The following is a 16,987-nucleotide window of genomic DNA, read 5'->3' on the forward strand; positions in this document are numbered from 1 at the left end:
TGGTAATGATATGACCTTGGATAGTGTAATTGGTAGACTCACTATATTTGAGTTGTGATGTGAATCTCAGGATTTAACTATATGATTTTGAGTCAAACTGGATGACCCATGTTTCATGAGTAGTGATTCAACATGAATCCATCTCTCATGAGAATAAATGAAATAGTTAGCACTCATTGGATCTAGGTGATGCTCACAGGGGTGAAGCACAACACTTGGTGAAGGTTTTGCAAATGGGGTTGCAAGCTATAGAGTTGAATTTAAAAATAGAAAGGCCAAGATCTATGATGATACTGGTGAACTAATTGGAAGTGGTGATCAAACAAGAGGTAACCTTCTCTATCTAGACCTATTTAAACATACTTGTCTATTTTCACAATTTGAAGATATTTAGGTATACATTAAGAGTATACATGTCATGTGAACTTTGATAATTTGGTAAGCATTAGTAAGATGAAAACAATAAGAGGATTACCAAGATTAATAAAACTTGATAAAGTATTGTGCAAATAATGTCAAATGAGAGAAAAGACAAAGTCTAGTTTCAAGAGCAAGACTTATTGATCTAATGATATTTTTGAATTGGTTCATACTGATTTATGTGGTCCTATGGGAGTGAAAAGTTATTATGGTGACAAATACTTCATTCTATTTTTTGATTACTTTTCTAGAATGATGATTGTGATATTTCTTACAGAAAAATCTGATGTATTTGAAATGTTTAAGTGGTATTCAGATAGAGTTGAGATAGAAATACAAAAGAGTTTGAAGTGCTTGAGATCACATATAGGTGGTGAATGCATATCAAATGAGTTCAACATATTTTGCAATGACAAAAGAATTAAGAGACAAATGAGTGCACCAAGGACTCCACCATAGAATGGTATAGCTGAAAGAAGGAATAGATCAGTCATGGACTAAGCAAGGACACTAATGATTGAGAAGAATGTTCCACAAAAAATAATAGAGGAAATATGTAACTACTACAGTCTATACTTTAAATCAAGTTCAAGTGATGAAAGGTACAAACAAAAAACCTTTTGAACTTTGGTATGGCTATGCACGTAATGTCAAATATTTTAAAGTTTTTGGAAGAAAATGTTACACATTGAAGGATACAAGAAAATGAAAACTTAATAAAAAAAGTGAAGGCATATTTCTAGGATATTCCACTAAAAGAAAGGCATATAAGTGTTTGAGTTCTAATGCTTACAAAATTGTGGGAAGTGCAAATATTAGAGTTGATGAAGCTACACAAAAGAATGGAGAAGAATGAAAGAAAGAATCTAAAGACTACATAAATTTTGTCTTACGTATATGAAGGTGAACCAACACCTTACCTGAACCACAAAAAGAGGTTGCTGAGCATCAACATCCAAGCATTGTGAAGATTTAGTAGAAAAGCTCTTCTGAGCATCAATAGATTGCCAAGCATCAGGCTATATGAGCCGAGCCATAGACTATAATAATACCATATCCTTAATACTCTAAGATCGTCATGAAAATAACTCTTTTAACATCAAAATAAATAATTAACACATACAAATATATTTAACAACTAATACCCACTTTAACTTAAACTTGAGCACCCTTTTTCCAAGTATAACAATTTCTTGATACTTCTAGAATTTTATTGACTAAATAGACATCTTTGGTTTGTTTGGTTTATTTGGTCAATAACAACTAATACCTACTTTAACTTAAATTTGAGACCCTTCTTCCAAATATAGCAATTTCTTCGTACGTCTAGAATTTTATTGACCTAATAGACATCTTTGGTCTGTTTGGTCTATTTGGTCAATAAAATTCTAGACGTCCGAATACATTTAGTAATTGGAAAATTAGTATCCAAGCATCATCTGTACGTTGCAAATGTGCAATTAAGGAGGAGGCCAATATTTATTTGATGATCTTCGCGGGCAGACGCAGGGCAAGCGTTCTTATTCATATGAAGCTTCAAGTCAGCAAACGACCATTAAAATCTTGTATTATACCAAGCGCTACAAGTAGTAAGACGCAAAGAAACGCCCATATGGATGTTATAATGTCTGTTCCATTTTCTTCCGTATTTTCAGTTTATGTTAACCTACCTCTCATAGCGGTGGTGGTAGCTTCTTGTTTTTACTTACTAGTGACCGGAGGTAAGCTAAAGCTGCCACCGGGGCCACGATGGCTGCCGATTTTGGGGAACCTGCTGGTCCTGGGTTCGAATCCCCACCAGTCTCTTCATTCTCTTTCCCAGCGTTATGGCGGCCTCATGTTTCTCAAACTAGGCAGCACACCCGCCATTGTTGCATCGTCTCAAGAAGCTGCAACTGCTATCCTCAAGACTTTTGATTCCGATTTTGCAAACAGACCGGAAAACATGGGAGCGGCTACAGATATTCTGCTGTACAATAGAAACGACATCACCATGTCTTTCCCGCTGGCCTGTTGGATAGACCTATTCTACCACCACGTAATGTGGTTTGTTACAAATTGAATGAGCAGTTATTGCATTCCTTATTTCTTTCAAACAGTTGAAACAAATCCTCCTTCAATGGAAAATAGATATAAAATGGTCAGCAGATAACTTGAGTGCTGTCCATCAAACCAGAATCTTCTGCCCACGATGAAAGCAAGTTACAACTGAATTTTGAATCTAGAATGATCTAAAGGCTTCTATAAATAGAACCTCCCAGCCAATGTAAAATGTGTATCACATAGATTTATGAGTGAATAAAATAGTTTCATTTTCTGAGTTCTTTCTGTGTATATGTTTCTATTTATTTTTTGATATAGCTCTGTACTATATTTTCATCATGGTATCAGAGCATTATTGACACTTGGGCTGTGGCAGATTTTTGGTATGTGTGTATTTTTCTATTGCAGGTTATAATCTGATTGAGCAACATCAATGAGATCTTTGGATGTTTGGAAAGCGAAGATGAGGAGTGGAATAATTTGTTTTGTTTGTTGAAGTTGCTGCCTAAAGGAGAATAAAAATGTTCGGTAAAAGATTACTCAAGAGAAGGGCTGCTTGCATTTTGTTGAGAAGAATGAGATTGTTGGAGGTAAAATTATATATTTTCATCAATGTAGAGAAAAAGTCATAAGAATTTGGTGTGATATTGTTGAGATGGTGATCGTATTCAATAATCTTTCATTTCAATTCTTAAGGGCGTAGATGAAGAAATTTGAAGTTGTCACTATGATTGTGAAATCTAATAAAATGCCAAGTTAATTCAAAAAAAGTGTTATTTGTGGATTAATAGCAATGGGGAAGCAAGGTAAAAGAGTGTTGAAGGCAAATGCAAATTTAATTTTTGAGATAGACATTTTAGAAGAAGAATTAATAAATGTGAAGAAAGAAAATGGAAATTTAATTTGTGAGAAGAATTGTTTGCAAGAAGAACTTAGATAGTTAAGAAATGAAATGAATCTAGAAAGATGCAATTTTTTAAATTAGATTAATGACTATATAGATGCAAATGGAAAGCTAGAGAAAAAATTAAAGTTGTTGGACAATGTTAAGAAAAGAAATGATGAATTAGAAGAGGAAATGATGAAAGTAAAAGAAAAGAATTACTTGTTAAAGGATGAATTAGAGGAGAAAATGAAGAAAGTAAAAGAAGAAAATGACTTGTTAAAGGATGAACTAAATCAATTTGTCATTGAAAGAAATGCATGTGTCAAAGAAAAATCAGTATGTGATGTTTCATGTGGTACAGATGATTTGAATTCACCACTAGAAAAGTGTGACTTCGTTGAGGTTGTTTGTGGTAAAGAATATGAAAATGTGGCATCAAATACTATTGATTGTGATAATAAGAATGTTGGATGGAATATAATGAAGAAAATGGGTTACAAAGGTAAAGGATTGGGAAAACATCAACAAGGAATCATAGAGCCTATTGAGCCAATAATGAGACCAAAGTATGAAGGACTAGGATATATGAGAGATGAAAGAAATGATTTTATGGATTCAATCAAATTTGTTCAATGTAAACAATATATGCAATGTTCAAATTGTAACAGGAAAGGGCACACGAAAGACAAGTGTTGGGATATACATCCGTGTAATTTTTGTGGATTAAAAAGTCATTGTGAAAAGACATGTTGGAACAATAGTTCTATGGAGTGTAGTGCCTGCCCCTAAGTCGCATTTCTGTCATCCTTGCCAAACTCTTTTAGGCCAATTTATGTTTGATGATCAGTATTATTATTTGAGAGATTATCAGATGTTGTTTTACACTCAGTTTATTATATGATGAGATTACTTGGTACTCTATATTTCATGCATGTATGATGATTATTCAATGTTTTCAATTATCAATGATGATTAGTTATATGGTTTATTATCACATGTGCTTTCTTATGGATACTTACCCCATACTGCATGTGTATGGTGTGAGTATTTGTTTTCTTTATGTATGGTGTTTCTGATGTGGTTAAGGAAGGGAGTCGTAGTCACCTGCTAGTCAGGATCTACACGATGCACCACTTCCTGCCATTGTCTGTTTAGCTTAGAATATTGTGTCTGTACATGCGTGGATTTTATGCAGGTTGCAGGTACCGGGTATCGACTTCCCTGAATTGCCAGGATGAGCGTACCCTATCGCATTATCTCAATGGTAAGAGAGGGGACATAAACTCTTAAGTCCAAATCCTAAACCCTTTAGCCAATTGTCCTAATTGATAATTAGGACAAGTATCTGAGTTAAGTACCCTCCGAATGCATCAAATGATGTTATTTCGTGATTATAACCCTTTTTGTTTGATTTAGTATGTGTTCTTCTATGATGGGTTTTCATATGTTGCTTTATGAGTCCTTGATGTATTTTCTATTAATTAAGTTTAATTAAAAGGATTAATTAATGATTTAATTTAATAGAAAATTATTATGATATTTTAATATTTAATTATATTTAATTAATTGATAAATTAATTAAATAAAAAGTATTAAATTTGGAAATAAAAGTTTTAAGTATAATTTTAGAATGTGATAATATTTATTTAATTTAATAATAATATATATTTAGAGTTCATTTTTAAATAAATGCTAAATATTATTAATTGAATTAATAAATATTTTATCAATTAAAGTTTCTTAATAAATTAAAAGTGGAAAAGATATTAAATTATTAAAGGTTTCTAGATCGCATGATCTAAGCATGAGTTTAAATATAAAAGAAATTAATTAAAACGATTAATTAATGATTTAATTTAATAGAAGATTATTATGACTTTTTAATATTTAATTATTTTTATTTAAATTGAGAAATTAATTAAATGAAAGGAATTAAATTTGGAGATAAAAGCTTTAAGTCTAAATTTAGAACGTGATAATATTTAGTTAATTTAATAATAATATATTTAGAGTTCATTTTTAAATAAATGCTAAATATTATTATTATTTGAGTTAATAAATATTTTTATCAATTTAGTTTCTAAAATAATTTAAAAAGTGAAAATATAATTATTTAATAAAAGATTCTAGTTCACATGACTTATGCATAAGATTAAATAAAAGAAATTTATTAAAAGATAAAAAAATAAGTGAAAATAATAATGTTACTTTAATTTCATAAAGTGCGCATGAGATTAAAAGTAATAAAGATTAAAAATAGAAGTCAAGTGGAATATTAAATAAAGTTATTTAATAATTTAACTTAATGTGCATGAAAGTTGAATGCAAAATAAAAGAAAAGATAATAAAAGTTAATTTGGAGTTAACTGAGTTGTGCAAAGAGTCTTCTTGGGTAAACGCACAATTAGTGCCCCGATTTGAGGAGAAATTGCTTATCACAACTTTGGGGGTTCATTTTTGGAAGGACACGAATTGGGACACAAATTGGAACAAGGAATTTGGGGAAGACAGAAATTTTGGGAGACAACTTTTGGAAGCGAATTTCAGAAGAGGAATTCTAGGAAAGATTTTTAGAGAAAAGTAATTGAAGAGGAGCAAATTCTCTCACAGTTTTTCGGGGGTTTCATGTTAGCATCAGGACCAGGTAGGGTCTTGTGCTTTGATTGTTGATTAAATATGTAATTTCTCTTTCCTGTCTTCTTCGTGTTTGTGGATTGTACATTTGAATTCTTTGTGATGAAAGCTTCAATATTTCAATATTGTAAATTATTAAATGCTTGTCAATATATTCGACATACGTAGAGATTAAAAGAGTGATCATGAATCCTTGTTCGATAGATTAAAGAAATTTAGATTTGAACGGGGAAGGGTTGAATTTTAAATTTAAAAAAAAAAAAAAATGTTTAGCAAACTTAGTGAAACTTTAAGTTAATTCTTTTGGATCCCTTGGCGGGGCGTTACATCTGGTATCAGAGCCAGAGTTTCTACATTGGGAGCTCTGGGTATATTGGAACGCCACTAGTGTTAACTAGTTGAACAAAAATGCAAACCTTAAACTGGAACTTGAAACTAGTTGAACTGAAACATTATGTAAACTATTAGTTACCTATTTTTCATACTTCAACACTTAGGCTTCAAAACTGAAATCATACTTAAACTGAAATTATAGGTAAACTGAAAATTGAAAATATCTTGTTTGCAAAACATGTGTCTTTTATCTATGTGTTTCAGTAGTATGTTTCATGGTTATTTTAGCATCTTGTGTCTTGGATATTATTGTAGGATGGTATCTGGGACAAGATCTTCCGTTAGAGGCCGTAGCCTTAGCCGTGGCAGAGGTCGTGGACAAGGCAGAGGTATTAGTGTTCATGAGTCTATCCACGAGAGCCCCATTCTGGAAGAGAATAGGGAAGAGCATGTCAGTGAGCATCAGGAAGAGAACCATAGAGAGGAGCATGCTGACTCGGAGGAGGTTGACATGAGGCAATTGATGCGAACCATCATTGATCGCCTACCTCCTGTTCTTGAGCAGGATAGAGCACATGGGGCAGGACATGAGCATAGACCTAGGTCTAGGAGCCCTCTGAGGGATCGACATAGATCCATTGTATCTTCACAGATGAAGGACCTTCAGAGGTCCAGGGTCAAGCCCTTTAATGGGCAGGGTTCTGGATATGTAGCTGAGCAGTGGCTTATTGCCCTTGACAGGATTTTTGCTATGCAGGACTTTGACAGTAATGTCAAAGCGAGGTTTGCTATCACCAACCTAGAGTTCTTTGGGGCCACCTGGTGGACTATCGAGGAAAAGAAGTTGGGCATTAGCATGGACAGTGTCACATGGGAGTTATTCTTAGAGAGCTTTCGTGAATGATTCCTACCAGAGGAATGGAAGCAGCATAGAGCAGATGAGTTCCATAACCTGAGACAGTTCACTATGACCGTTATAGAGTATGAGCGCAAGTTCTATGAGCTCATGCCTTTTTTGGGATTCAGTGACAACCCAGCACAGTTGGCACAACATTTCATTAGAGGCTTGAACAACCGTTTAATTGGGGGTGTTAAGGTGTTTGAACCTAAAACCCTCAAGGATGCGGTACATTGAGCCGTCCTTGTAGAGCAGAGTGTGAACTTAGGACATGGGGGTTTTGTAGGAGCACCTTCAGCATCAGGATCGAAGGGTGGTCAGGGAACAGGTGGCAATAGGAAACCTCCTACTGGGGGTAATCAGCGGCAGGAGGGTACTTATCCTCCAGCACAGAGTGGTGGCGGTGGTTCCAATACTAGGAACTATCACAACGCTCAGCGCAACAAGCACATCCAGTATGACCAACCATCTCAGAGTGTTCAGTCTTATCCTAGTGGAGGTAGTTTCCAACAGTCTAGTGCACCTAGAGTTTAGAGGAGCTTCAATGGAGAGTGTTTCTCATGTGGACAATGCGGACACAAGTCGTCTCGTTGCCCTCAAGGGAAACCACAATTCTCAGGCCAGAGACCTGCAGCTTAAGAACCCACAGTTGGTGGCATGGATAGAGCCCAGAGAGTGTACTCAGTGGAGTCTTATCCTCCTACGGGGGGAAAGGGTCCAATGGGACCCGCACAGTGAGGCCTTAGCTTTTCTTTTCTTGTAGGCTTCCAGGAGTAAGCCTAAGTCTAAGGGGGGTGGATGTAGTGCCTGCCCCTAAGTCGCATTTCTGTCATCCTTGCCAAACTCTTTTAGGCCAATTTATGTTTGATGATCAGTATTATTATTTGAGAGATTATCAGATGTTGTTTTACACTCAGTTTATTATATGATGAGATTACTTGGTACTCTATATTTCATGCATGTATGATGATTATTCAATGTTTTCAATTATCAATGATGATTAGTTATATGGTTTATTATCACATGTGCTTTCTTATGGATACTTACCCCATACTGCATGTGTATGGTGTGAGTGTTTGTTTTCTTTATGTATGGTGTTTCTGATGTGGTTAAGGAAGGGAGTCGTAGTCACCTGCTAGTCAGGATCTACACGATGCACCACTTCCTGCCATTGTCTGTTTAGCTTAGAATATTGTGTCTGTACATGCGTGGATTTTATGCAGGTTGCAGGTACTGGGTATCGACTTCCCTGAATTGCCAAGATGAGCGTACCCTATCGCATTATCTCAATGGTAAGAGAGGGGACATAAACTCTTAAGTCCAAATCCTAAAACCTTTAGCCAATTGTCCTAATTGATAATTAGGACAAGTATCTGAGTTAAGTACCCTCTGAATGCATCAAATGATGTTATTTCATGATTATAACCCTTTTTGTTTGATTTAGTATGTGTTCTTCTATGATAGGTTTTCATATGTTGCTTTATGAGTCCTTGATGTATTTTCTATTAATTAAGTTTAATTAAAAGGATTAATTAATGATTTAATTTAATAGAAAATTATTATGATATTTTAATATTTAATTATATTTAATTAATTGAGAAATTAATTAAATAAAAAGTATTAAATTTGGAAATAAAAGTTTTAAGTATAATTTTAGAATGTGATAATATTTATTTAATTTAATAATAATATATATTTAGAGTTCATTTTTAAATAAATGCTAAATATTATTAATTGAATTAATAAATATTTTATCAATTAAAGTTTCTTAAATAAATTAAAAGTGGAAAAGATATTAAATTATTAAAAGTTTCTAGATCGCATGATCTAAGCATGAGTTTAAATATAAAAGAAATTAATTAAAACGATTAATTAATGATTTAATTTAATAGAAGATTATTATGACTTTTTAATATTTAATTATTTTTATTTAAATTGAGAAATTAATTAAATGAAAGGAATTAAATTTGGAGATAAAAGCTTTAAGTCTAAATTTAGAACGTGATAATATTTAGTTAATTTAATAATAATATATTTAGAGTTCATTTTTAAATAAATGCTAAATATTATTATTATTTGAGTTAATAAATATTTTTATCAATTTAGTTTCTAAAATAATTTAAAAAGTGAAAATATAATTATTTAATAAAAGATTCTAGTTCGCATGACTTATGCATAAGATTAAATAAAAGAAATTTATTAAAAGATAAAAAAATAAGTGAAAATAATAATGTTACTTTAATTTCATAAAGTGCGCATGAGATTAAAAGTAATAAAGATTAAAAATAGAAGTCAAGTGGAATATTAAATAAAGTTATTTAATAATTTAACTTAATGTGCATGAAAGTTGAATGCAAAATAAAAGAAAAGATAATAAAGGTTAATTTGGAGTTAACTGAGTTGTGCAAAGAGTCTTCTCGGGTAAACGCACAATTAGTGCCCCGATTTGAGGAGAAATTGCTTATCACAACTTTGGGGGTTCATTTTTGGAAGGACACGAATTGGGACACAAATTGGAACAAAGAATTTGGGGAAGACAGAAATTTTGGGAGACAACTTTTGGAAGCGAATTTCAGAAGAGGAATTCTAGGAAAGATTTTTAGAGAAAAGTAATTGAAGAGGAGCAAATTCTCTCACAGTTTTTCGGGGGTTTCATGTTAGCATCAGGACTAGGTAGGGTCTTGTGCTTTGATTGTTGATTAAATACGTAATTTCTCTTTCCTGTCTTCTTCGTGTTTGTGGATTGTACATTTGAATTCTTTGTGATGAAAGCTTCAATATTTCAATATTGTAAATTATTAAATGCTTGTCAATATATTCGACATACGTAGAGATTAAAAGAGTGATCATGAATCCTTGTTCGATAGATTAAAGAAATTTAGATTTGAACGGGGAAGGGTTGAATTTTAAATTTTAAAAAAAAAAAAAAATGTTTAGCAAACTTAGTGAAACTTTAAGTTAATTCTTTTGGATGTTTTAAATATTAATAAAAACCCTTTTTAATAACATTAATTTAATTAAAAAACGAATATAAAAAAAAATTGAGTAATTTTTTTAAGCCCGCCGGCTTATACACAAAGGCCGCCTGCAGCTGCCACAGAGGACTGCGGCCGCCGGCAGTACTCTGTACTGCCGCTGCCGCAGTACTCTGCGACAGGGACGGCAGAGCTGCCGGAGCGGTACGGGGGGGGGTGTGGGTATTCCCGCCCCCTCCCATTAATATTAAAAAAAAATTTATTAATATTATTTTTTTTTAATATTTTTTATTTTTTATTTTTTATTTTTATTTATTTATTTATTTATTTATTTTAAACATTCACATATGTAATCTAATAGAGAAAACAATATTAACTATTCAAATTTTCAATCTATAATTTTTAATTTTTTTAATAATGTTTTAATAATAATCTTTATTAATATTTAATAATTAAATATTAATGCATTTAATATAATTTTTTTTTATGTAAGTATTAATTTATTAATTAATTTTTTTGATAAATATTAATAAATTAGTAATTAATGTAGATATTAAAATAAGTAATTAAGAACAGTGATTATTGATTAAATTAATTGAAATTAGTTTAATTAAAGTTAATTAATAATGAATATTAATTGATTAAATGGTAGATTTGGAATATTGACTTAATGGAAGTTATTATAGAATTGGGTTAATCGTAAGGGGTAGTTATGAAAACCTAGTTACTTGAATTCGACGTTAAACTAAAACATAAACCTTACCTTAACTCAATAATATACTTTCAAATCCAATCTCTGAGACTTTGATGTTGTCCTTGTGCTTTGAGTGTTTTGGGGTTGGTTTAGCGTTGACCAGTTTAGGTTGTTACCAGAGGCTCGGGGTTGTGAATGTGATGTCATGATGATTTGGACTCGATCTTTCTTAACCTGACCATGGTAATGTGATGAAGTGCTCTATGATATGATTGTATTTACTGTTTGTTATTGCTTTCCAGTTTCTTTATGTGAAGCTGAGATGTACGTATTTGAGATACTTGACTTAACCATTTTTGAGTCATCGATCAGTTATATTTGATAACCATTTTTCAGTCTCGATCAGTTATACTTGGATTGCTTTTCGGTCGCTTGAGAGGACTGAAGTGTTTGTTATGTTCTTGATGATGTCATGTTTTGACTTGACCATTTTGGAGTCTTCGATCAGTATTGTAATTTACTATTGGGATACTTTCTGGTTGCTCATTGGAGAACCATTGGATTTTGTGTTTTTATCATTGATGCCTTCAGTTGCTGATAGAGAACTGTCGTGGTCATATGATTATTATTTGGTGCTTATCTGTTGCTCATGAAGAACTGATGTAGTTTTGTGGCTTATCTTTTATGATGTCTTTTCAGTTGCTCATATAGGACTGAGGTGGTTTTATTATGATTCTTGATTTGTATTTTCATGAGCCTAGGGTAGGTTATCTATGTGTAGAGTCGGGAAGTGGCTTGCAATGGGGATCGGGGCCCTAAGAGGCTGCCTGGAGTAACCCATTGTAAGTTGTTTTAATAAGTGAAAACATTTACACTAAATAAGGGAAAATGAACCTAATAAGATAATTGTATGTTCTCTCTCATGCCTTGAGTGCTAGTACAGACTAGGATGGGGTAGAGAGAACGCTTGGTTACGACCTTGCACTCCATAGTATGCCTCGTCAGTACGAGAGGATACTAGTGGCCGCAAGGATCAGTAGGGACCCGGGATTCCTAAGGGATTGCTCGGGTAACTTCTACGTGACTTTTGCGATGACACTTTCCCGCTTGCATATTAGGTTTCCTACGTGTCTTTGTGGTGCCTCTGGGTCTAGATGTCTATCTATGTTGGAACCCTTGAGTTAGTATACTTTTAGGATTTCCAGACTTAGAGAGTACTTGTGTTTTGTGTTTTGTGTTTTGATACCTTGTTTGGGACTTGAGACTATCTCCTCAGTGCGGTGGGAGTGGACCATTTAGGTTCCACGCGGTCGGGTGGTAGTGCTTTTTACTCTTACCATTGAGATCCGTTCCGTGGTCACCATGGCTGGAGTGTTCGTGATTGGCATTTACCTTCACTATGTTCTTGGATTATTATGATGGATAGTTAAATTTTATGATAGATGTTTTATCATTATCGATGTATGTATGTATCATGTATGGTGAATAGTTTCATATATTTTATTGTACTTTGTATCATGGATTTGAGGATGTTGTATCTTTATCTTTACATATGTATATTCTTTTAAGCCTTTCATACCCTGTGACTTGTACAGTGGATGATTGAGCATTCCGAATTAATTTGCCAAGAGGCATTCGGATCAAATGTATATTATGGACATGGAACTTTCTGATTATTCTTTCATATGTATGTGATAGTTGTTAGACTTAGAATTAATTAAATTTAAATGTGACTCAACGTCTTGGGATCTTTAAGAAATGTAACTTGCAATGTATGTTGGTCGATGATTACATGTTATTGCTTCCGCTACTATGTGTTTGATATGTATGTTATACATTCTTACTTTAAAAAAAAAAAAAATGTTTAGCAAACTTAGTGAAACTTTAAGTTAATTCTTTTGGATTCTTTGGCGGGGCGTTACATGGAGAAATGCTTCAAAATGGACGTTGGTTGGAGTTATGAATCAAGTTGGAAAAATATCACAAGTATGATAAAAAGTATGAATAAAGTTTGTTATGATAAAAAGTATTATTATTATAGCAGCACTATTTATGGGTAGCTTGGACAGCTGTTCGTCCTTATCTATGAATAGTGGTTGTATTTATGGGTGGTTTGGACAGCTGTTTGTCCACTTGCCAAAAATTATTAAATGGTTATTATTTACTAATTTTAGAGATTCCCTTTTGGACACCTTGCAACCAATTCTATTATTGGCTGTTGAGTTGTCTTAATCTTAGCCGTTGGTTTGATTTAATCTCGGTCGTTGGTTTACCAACGAGAGTAGTATAAAAAGGGGTCTAGGGGGCATTTGGAGGACACAGAAGGCAAGGAAGCTTTTGGAGAAGCAGTTTGCAGTGTTAGCAAACAGTCTTGGAGTATTAGCAAGGAAGCTTTTGGAGAAGCAGTTTGCAGTGTTAGCAAACAGTCTTGCAGTGTTAGCAAGGAAGCTTTTGGAGAAGCAGTTTGCAGTGTTAGCAAACAGTCTTGCAGTGTTAGCAAGGAAGCTTTTGGAGAAGCAGTTTGCAGTGTTAGCAAACAGTCTTGCAGTGTTAGCAAGGGCGTAGTGTTAGCGCAGGGATAGCAGTGAGAAATATCAGCGGAAGAAATTAGGAGGTTGTCGGAGTTCTGCCAGTGTGAGGCAAGGAATTTTGTATCTCTTGATTTGCTGAAGTTTAATATAATTTCTCATCTGTAGAACTGGTTTTCCCTTAGGAGTTTTTCCAAGGACAATTTGTCCAAAAATATTGTGTTGATTCTGTTGCGCATTTCTTTCCGTATTTTAAGTGAAGTTGCATTTGTGTTATTTTTCGATATTAGCTGAGAATTTATTTTCAGCAGTTTAATAATCATTTGTGATAGGAGATTAATAATCAGTGACTGCAATAGTTTGATTTTTCACAATTTACCTTTGTTGTAGATTCTAGTTCTTAATTTCAAAAGAATTAAAAAGAAATTCTGATAAATTGTAGAACATGATTGCAGCGGGAACCGACATGGCTACAGGCACGGTGGAATGGGCGATGTCCGAGCTGATCCGACATCCTCAACTGATGAGCAAAGTCAGAGACGAAGTGGATTCAGTTGTCGGAATGGAAGAGAGAGTAACAGAATCTCATCTTCCTCAACTGAAGTATTTACAAGCGGTTGTGACAGAAACACTCCGTCTACACCCGCCAACGCCGCTGATGCTTCCGTACGCATCTCCAGAATCATCAAGGGAAATAATGGGGCATTTTATTCCGCCGAATTCGCATGTGATGGTGAATGTGTGGAGCATAGCGAGAGATCCAAAAGCGTGGGAGAAGCCGCTGAAGTTTGATCCGGATCGATTTGTGGAGGATCCGGTGAATCTGGATGGAAGAGATTTTCGAATAATACCGTTCGGTGCAGGGCGAAGAATGTGCCCGGGTTATAATCTGGGGCTCCGTATGATTCAGTTTGCACTTGCAAGTTTTATTCATGCATTTGATTGGTCGCTTCCATATGGTCAGGAACCCGGAGATTTGGACATGGGTGAGAAATATGAGGTTTTAATTCGTAGGCAAGTTCCTCTCACCCTTTTGGTTATCCCTCGTCTGCCAGCTAATGTTTATAACCCGTGAGTTAAAGGGTAATCGATTTATTAACTGTTTTAAGTCTTTTTGAACATCTTTAAACATCACATACTAAGGGACTAATTAATCTTAATTTTAGGTTAAAAAATTCAACTTTGACTATTTAACACTTTTGGTTTAGGAATTAAGACTCCTGTTTGACCCACTTTTTTGTGCTAGTTATTAAACTCAGAGTCTAGGTATTTATATTTTCAAATCAGTCTAGAGATCAATATGAGTTCATGAAGATAAATAAAAGAATATGTTATTTTTTTCTTACACAAGTCTTCTCTTACAATTTTATGATTATAAGTGCGCGCCTATAGTCTAACTACTATTGTGCCACTTTTTAGCATTAAGTAGTTATTAAATGAGTTATTATTCTACCAATTAAAACTCATTTTATTTTATATATATATATATATATATATATATAATGTTTCTAAATATACATGCCAATTTTTAACTTTGAAATTTATATATTAGTTTTCTAATTTTTCATTAGATAAATGTATTTTAGTCTTATATGAGAATTTGTGAGTTATGAAATATGATTTTAAAGAAAATATTTATATTTGTTTCCCTTATCCCTAATTTTTAGCACATGTTTTAGCACATTTGTTATCTATTTATTTAAAGTATCTTAAATTTCTATTTTAAAACTTCAATTATTGTCTATGAATTTTAAGATTGAAATTTATACATTGTAATAATATAATGAATAATTTGATCTTTCATACTTTTAACCATTATAAATGTTTATTTTAATTTATAAATAAATATATTAATTTTATGTATTTATTTATTATTTTAAATATTTAGTCTAATTATTTATTACAATTCCTAGTTGAGTGCTATTCCATTCAATTTTTATTAATTAGTGATATTGGGAAACCAAAAATTATTATTCCACTTATATAATAAATGTATAACAAAATTACAACTAAATTTATATATAAAATGAAAGGAAGTCGTAGTGGTGGGTTAGAGTTACATTTTTTCTCATCTTCTCAAGGAAATATTTTGATTAAAACACTTTTATGTAAATTAAACTAGATGATGTAAACTGGGGTATGCCCCTTTTAATCTGTATAGTATAGGACTTCAGTTTTACACAAGATTTTAGGTTTTCTTACTCTGTTCTTTTCTACCAATGCCTGTTTGAACAAAAAATCCATGCAATTTTATTTATTAAATTATAATAGAAGGGTTTGGCCATATATATATATATATATATATATATATATATATATAAGACTAGTAAAGGAGAGTACTAAGCCATGACATGGCACTTGTCCATCTCTTTTATCATATTGTATCGTCTAATCATTAAGATATGTGTGTGTGTGTGTGTGTGTGTGTGTGTGTGTGTGTGTGTGTGTGTGTGTGTGTAAATAATTAAAACTAAGACTAGTAAAGGCAAGTACTAAGCCACTACATGGAACTTGTCCATCTCTTTTATCATATTGTATCTAATTGTTAAGATAAGTAGTTATTTAATAAATTGCAATTAGAGTTTCAAAATTGTTAAGATTGTTAATAATTGCTTATCAATTTATCTATTAGTTATCATTTTAAAAATACAATATAAAATTTTATTGGACAACTATATTTTAAATTGGCTGGATTTTTTTATTTATTATTTTCATAATTAAATAATAAATTATTTTTTATATATTAGATAGCAACCACAAAAGGGGGGGGCTGACATTGATTACAGAATGCTAAGAATCAACCAAAAATCATTCAATAGTGATTCACCCCACACCCTTTCTAAACATCAAATTACAATCAATCTTCATATAATGATCACTATCTATTTTATCAGCGTGTTTAAACCCATTCATATTGCCAGTCCAAAAACTAAAGGAGAAACCTTAAAGATACTACCATACATACTACACCAAATCTTATTAAACCATATAAGCCCATCTGGGCAGAGAGTTTATGACTATAATTAGAACAATAACAAAAACTTAAATAAAAACACAATTGGTTGCATCCCCTCTTTCTTCCCATCATCATCCTTCGCTATCTTCTCGCTTTCTTCTTTGATTGGTTTATTGAACAAGGTCCTAAACCAATCATCCACCAAGAAGCTATAAAATGAGTGAGTGGTCTCCCTATCCTTTGTAGTCTCAGCATCATCTTCATTAACCTGCAAAAGAGAAAGTGTCATTGCTGCTAAATGCATGACCTTAGTTATAAACCCTGTAATAAAGTTAAATTTATGGTATAGATTCTCTTGATTTTTAGCAAGGTCCTTGAAGGAAGCTTGTAGCTTATTAAACTTCTCGTATATGCTTTCTTCTCTAAAACTTCCTAGGGGGATCCCTTAAGCCTTGGCCTCCTCTTCATTAATAATCCTTGCAAGTGAAGAGATGTCACATCACCTAGTCAATTTTTTTAGTGGCAGGATTATAACTATTTAGAGTATTGGAAACATGGGAAGGGTTAGGGTTCATAGGATTTTCCTTTCTTTCAACTTCCTCCTTACCATATGTTAGTAT

At 32.9% G+C, this 16,987-nt stretch overlaps 1 protein-coding gene across 1 annotated transcript; it reads left to right on the top strand.

Moving 5' to 3' along the window:
- The first annotated feature begins 1,777 nt into the window (after window positions 1-1,777).
- LOC149561752 (flavonoid 3'-monooxygenase CYP75B137-like) lies at window positions 1,778-14,486 on the top strand. The gene is made up of 5 exons (XM_089827898.1): window positions 1,778-2,481; window positions 2,782-2,846; window positions 6,632-6,705; window positions 10,274-10,393; window positions 13,854-14,486. The coding sequence occupies exons 1-5, from the start codon at window positions 1,907-1,909 to the stop codon at window positions 14,484-14,486; spliced, it is 1,467 nt and encodes a 488-aa protein (XP_089684024.1). The 5' UTR covers window positions 1,778-1,906.
- Window positions 14,487-16,987: the final 2,501 nt, after the last annotated feature.

The sequence above is a fragment of the Cupressus sempervirens genome, chromosome 4 (assembly GCF_028749045.1).
Source record: "Cupressus sempervirens isolate cs-2001-9-10 chromosome 4, ASM2874904v1, whole genome shotgun sequence".
Classification (NCBI taxonomy): Eukaryota; Viridiplantae; Streptophyta; class Pinopsida; order Cupressales; family Cupressaceae; genus Cupressus; species Cupressus sempervirens.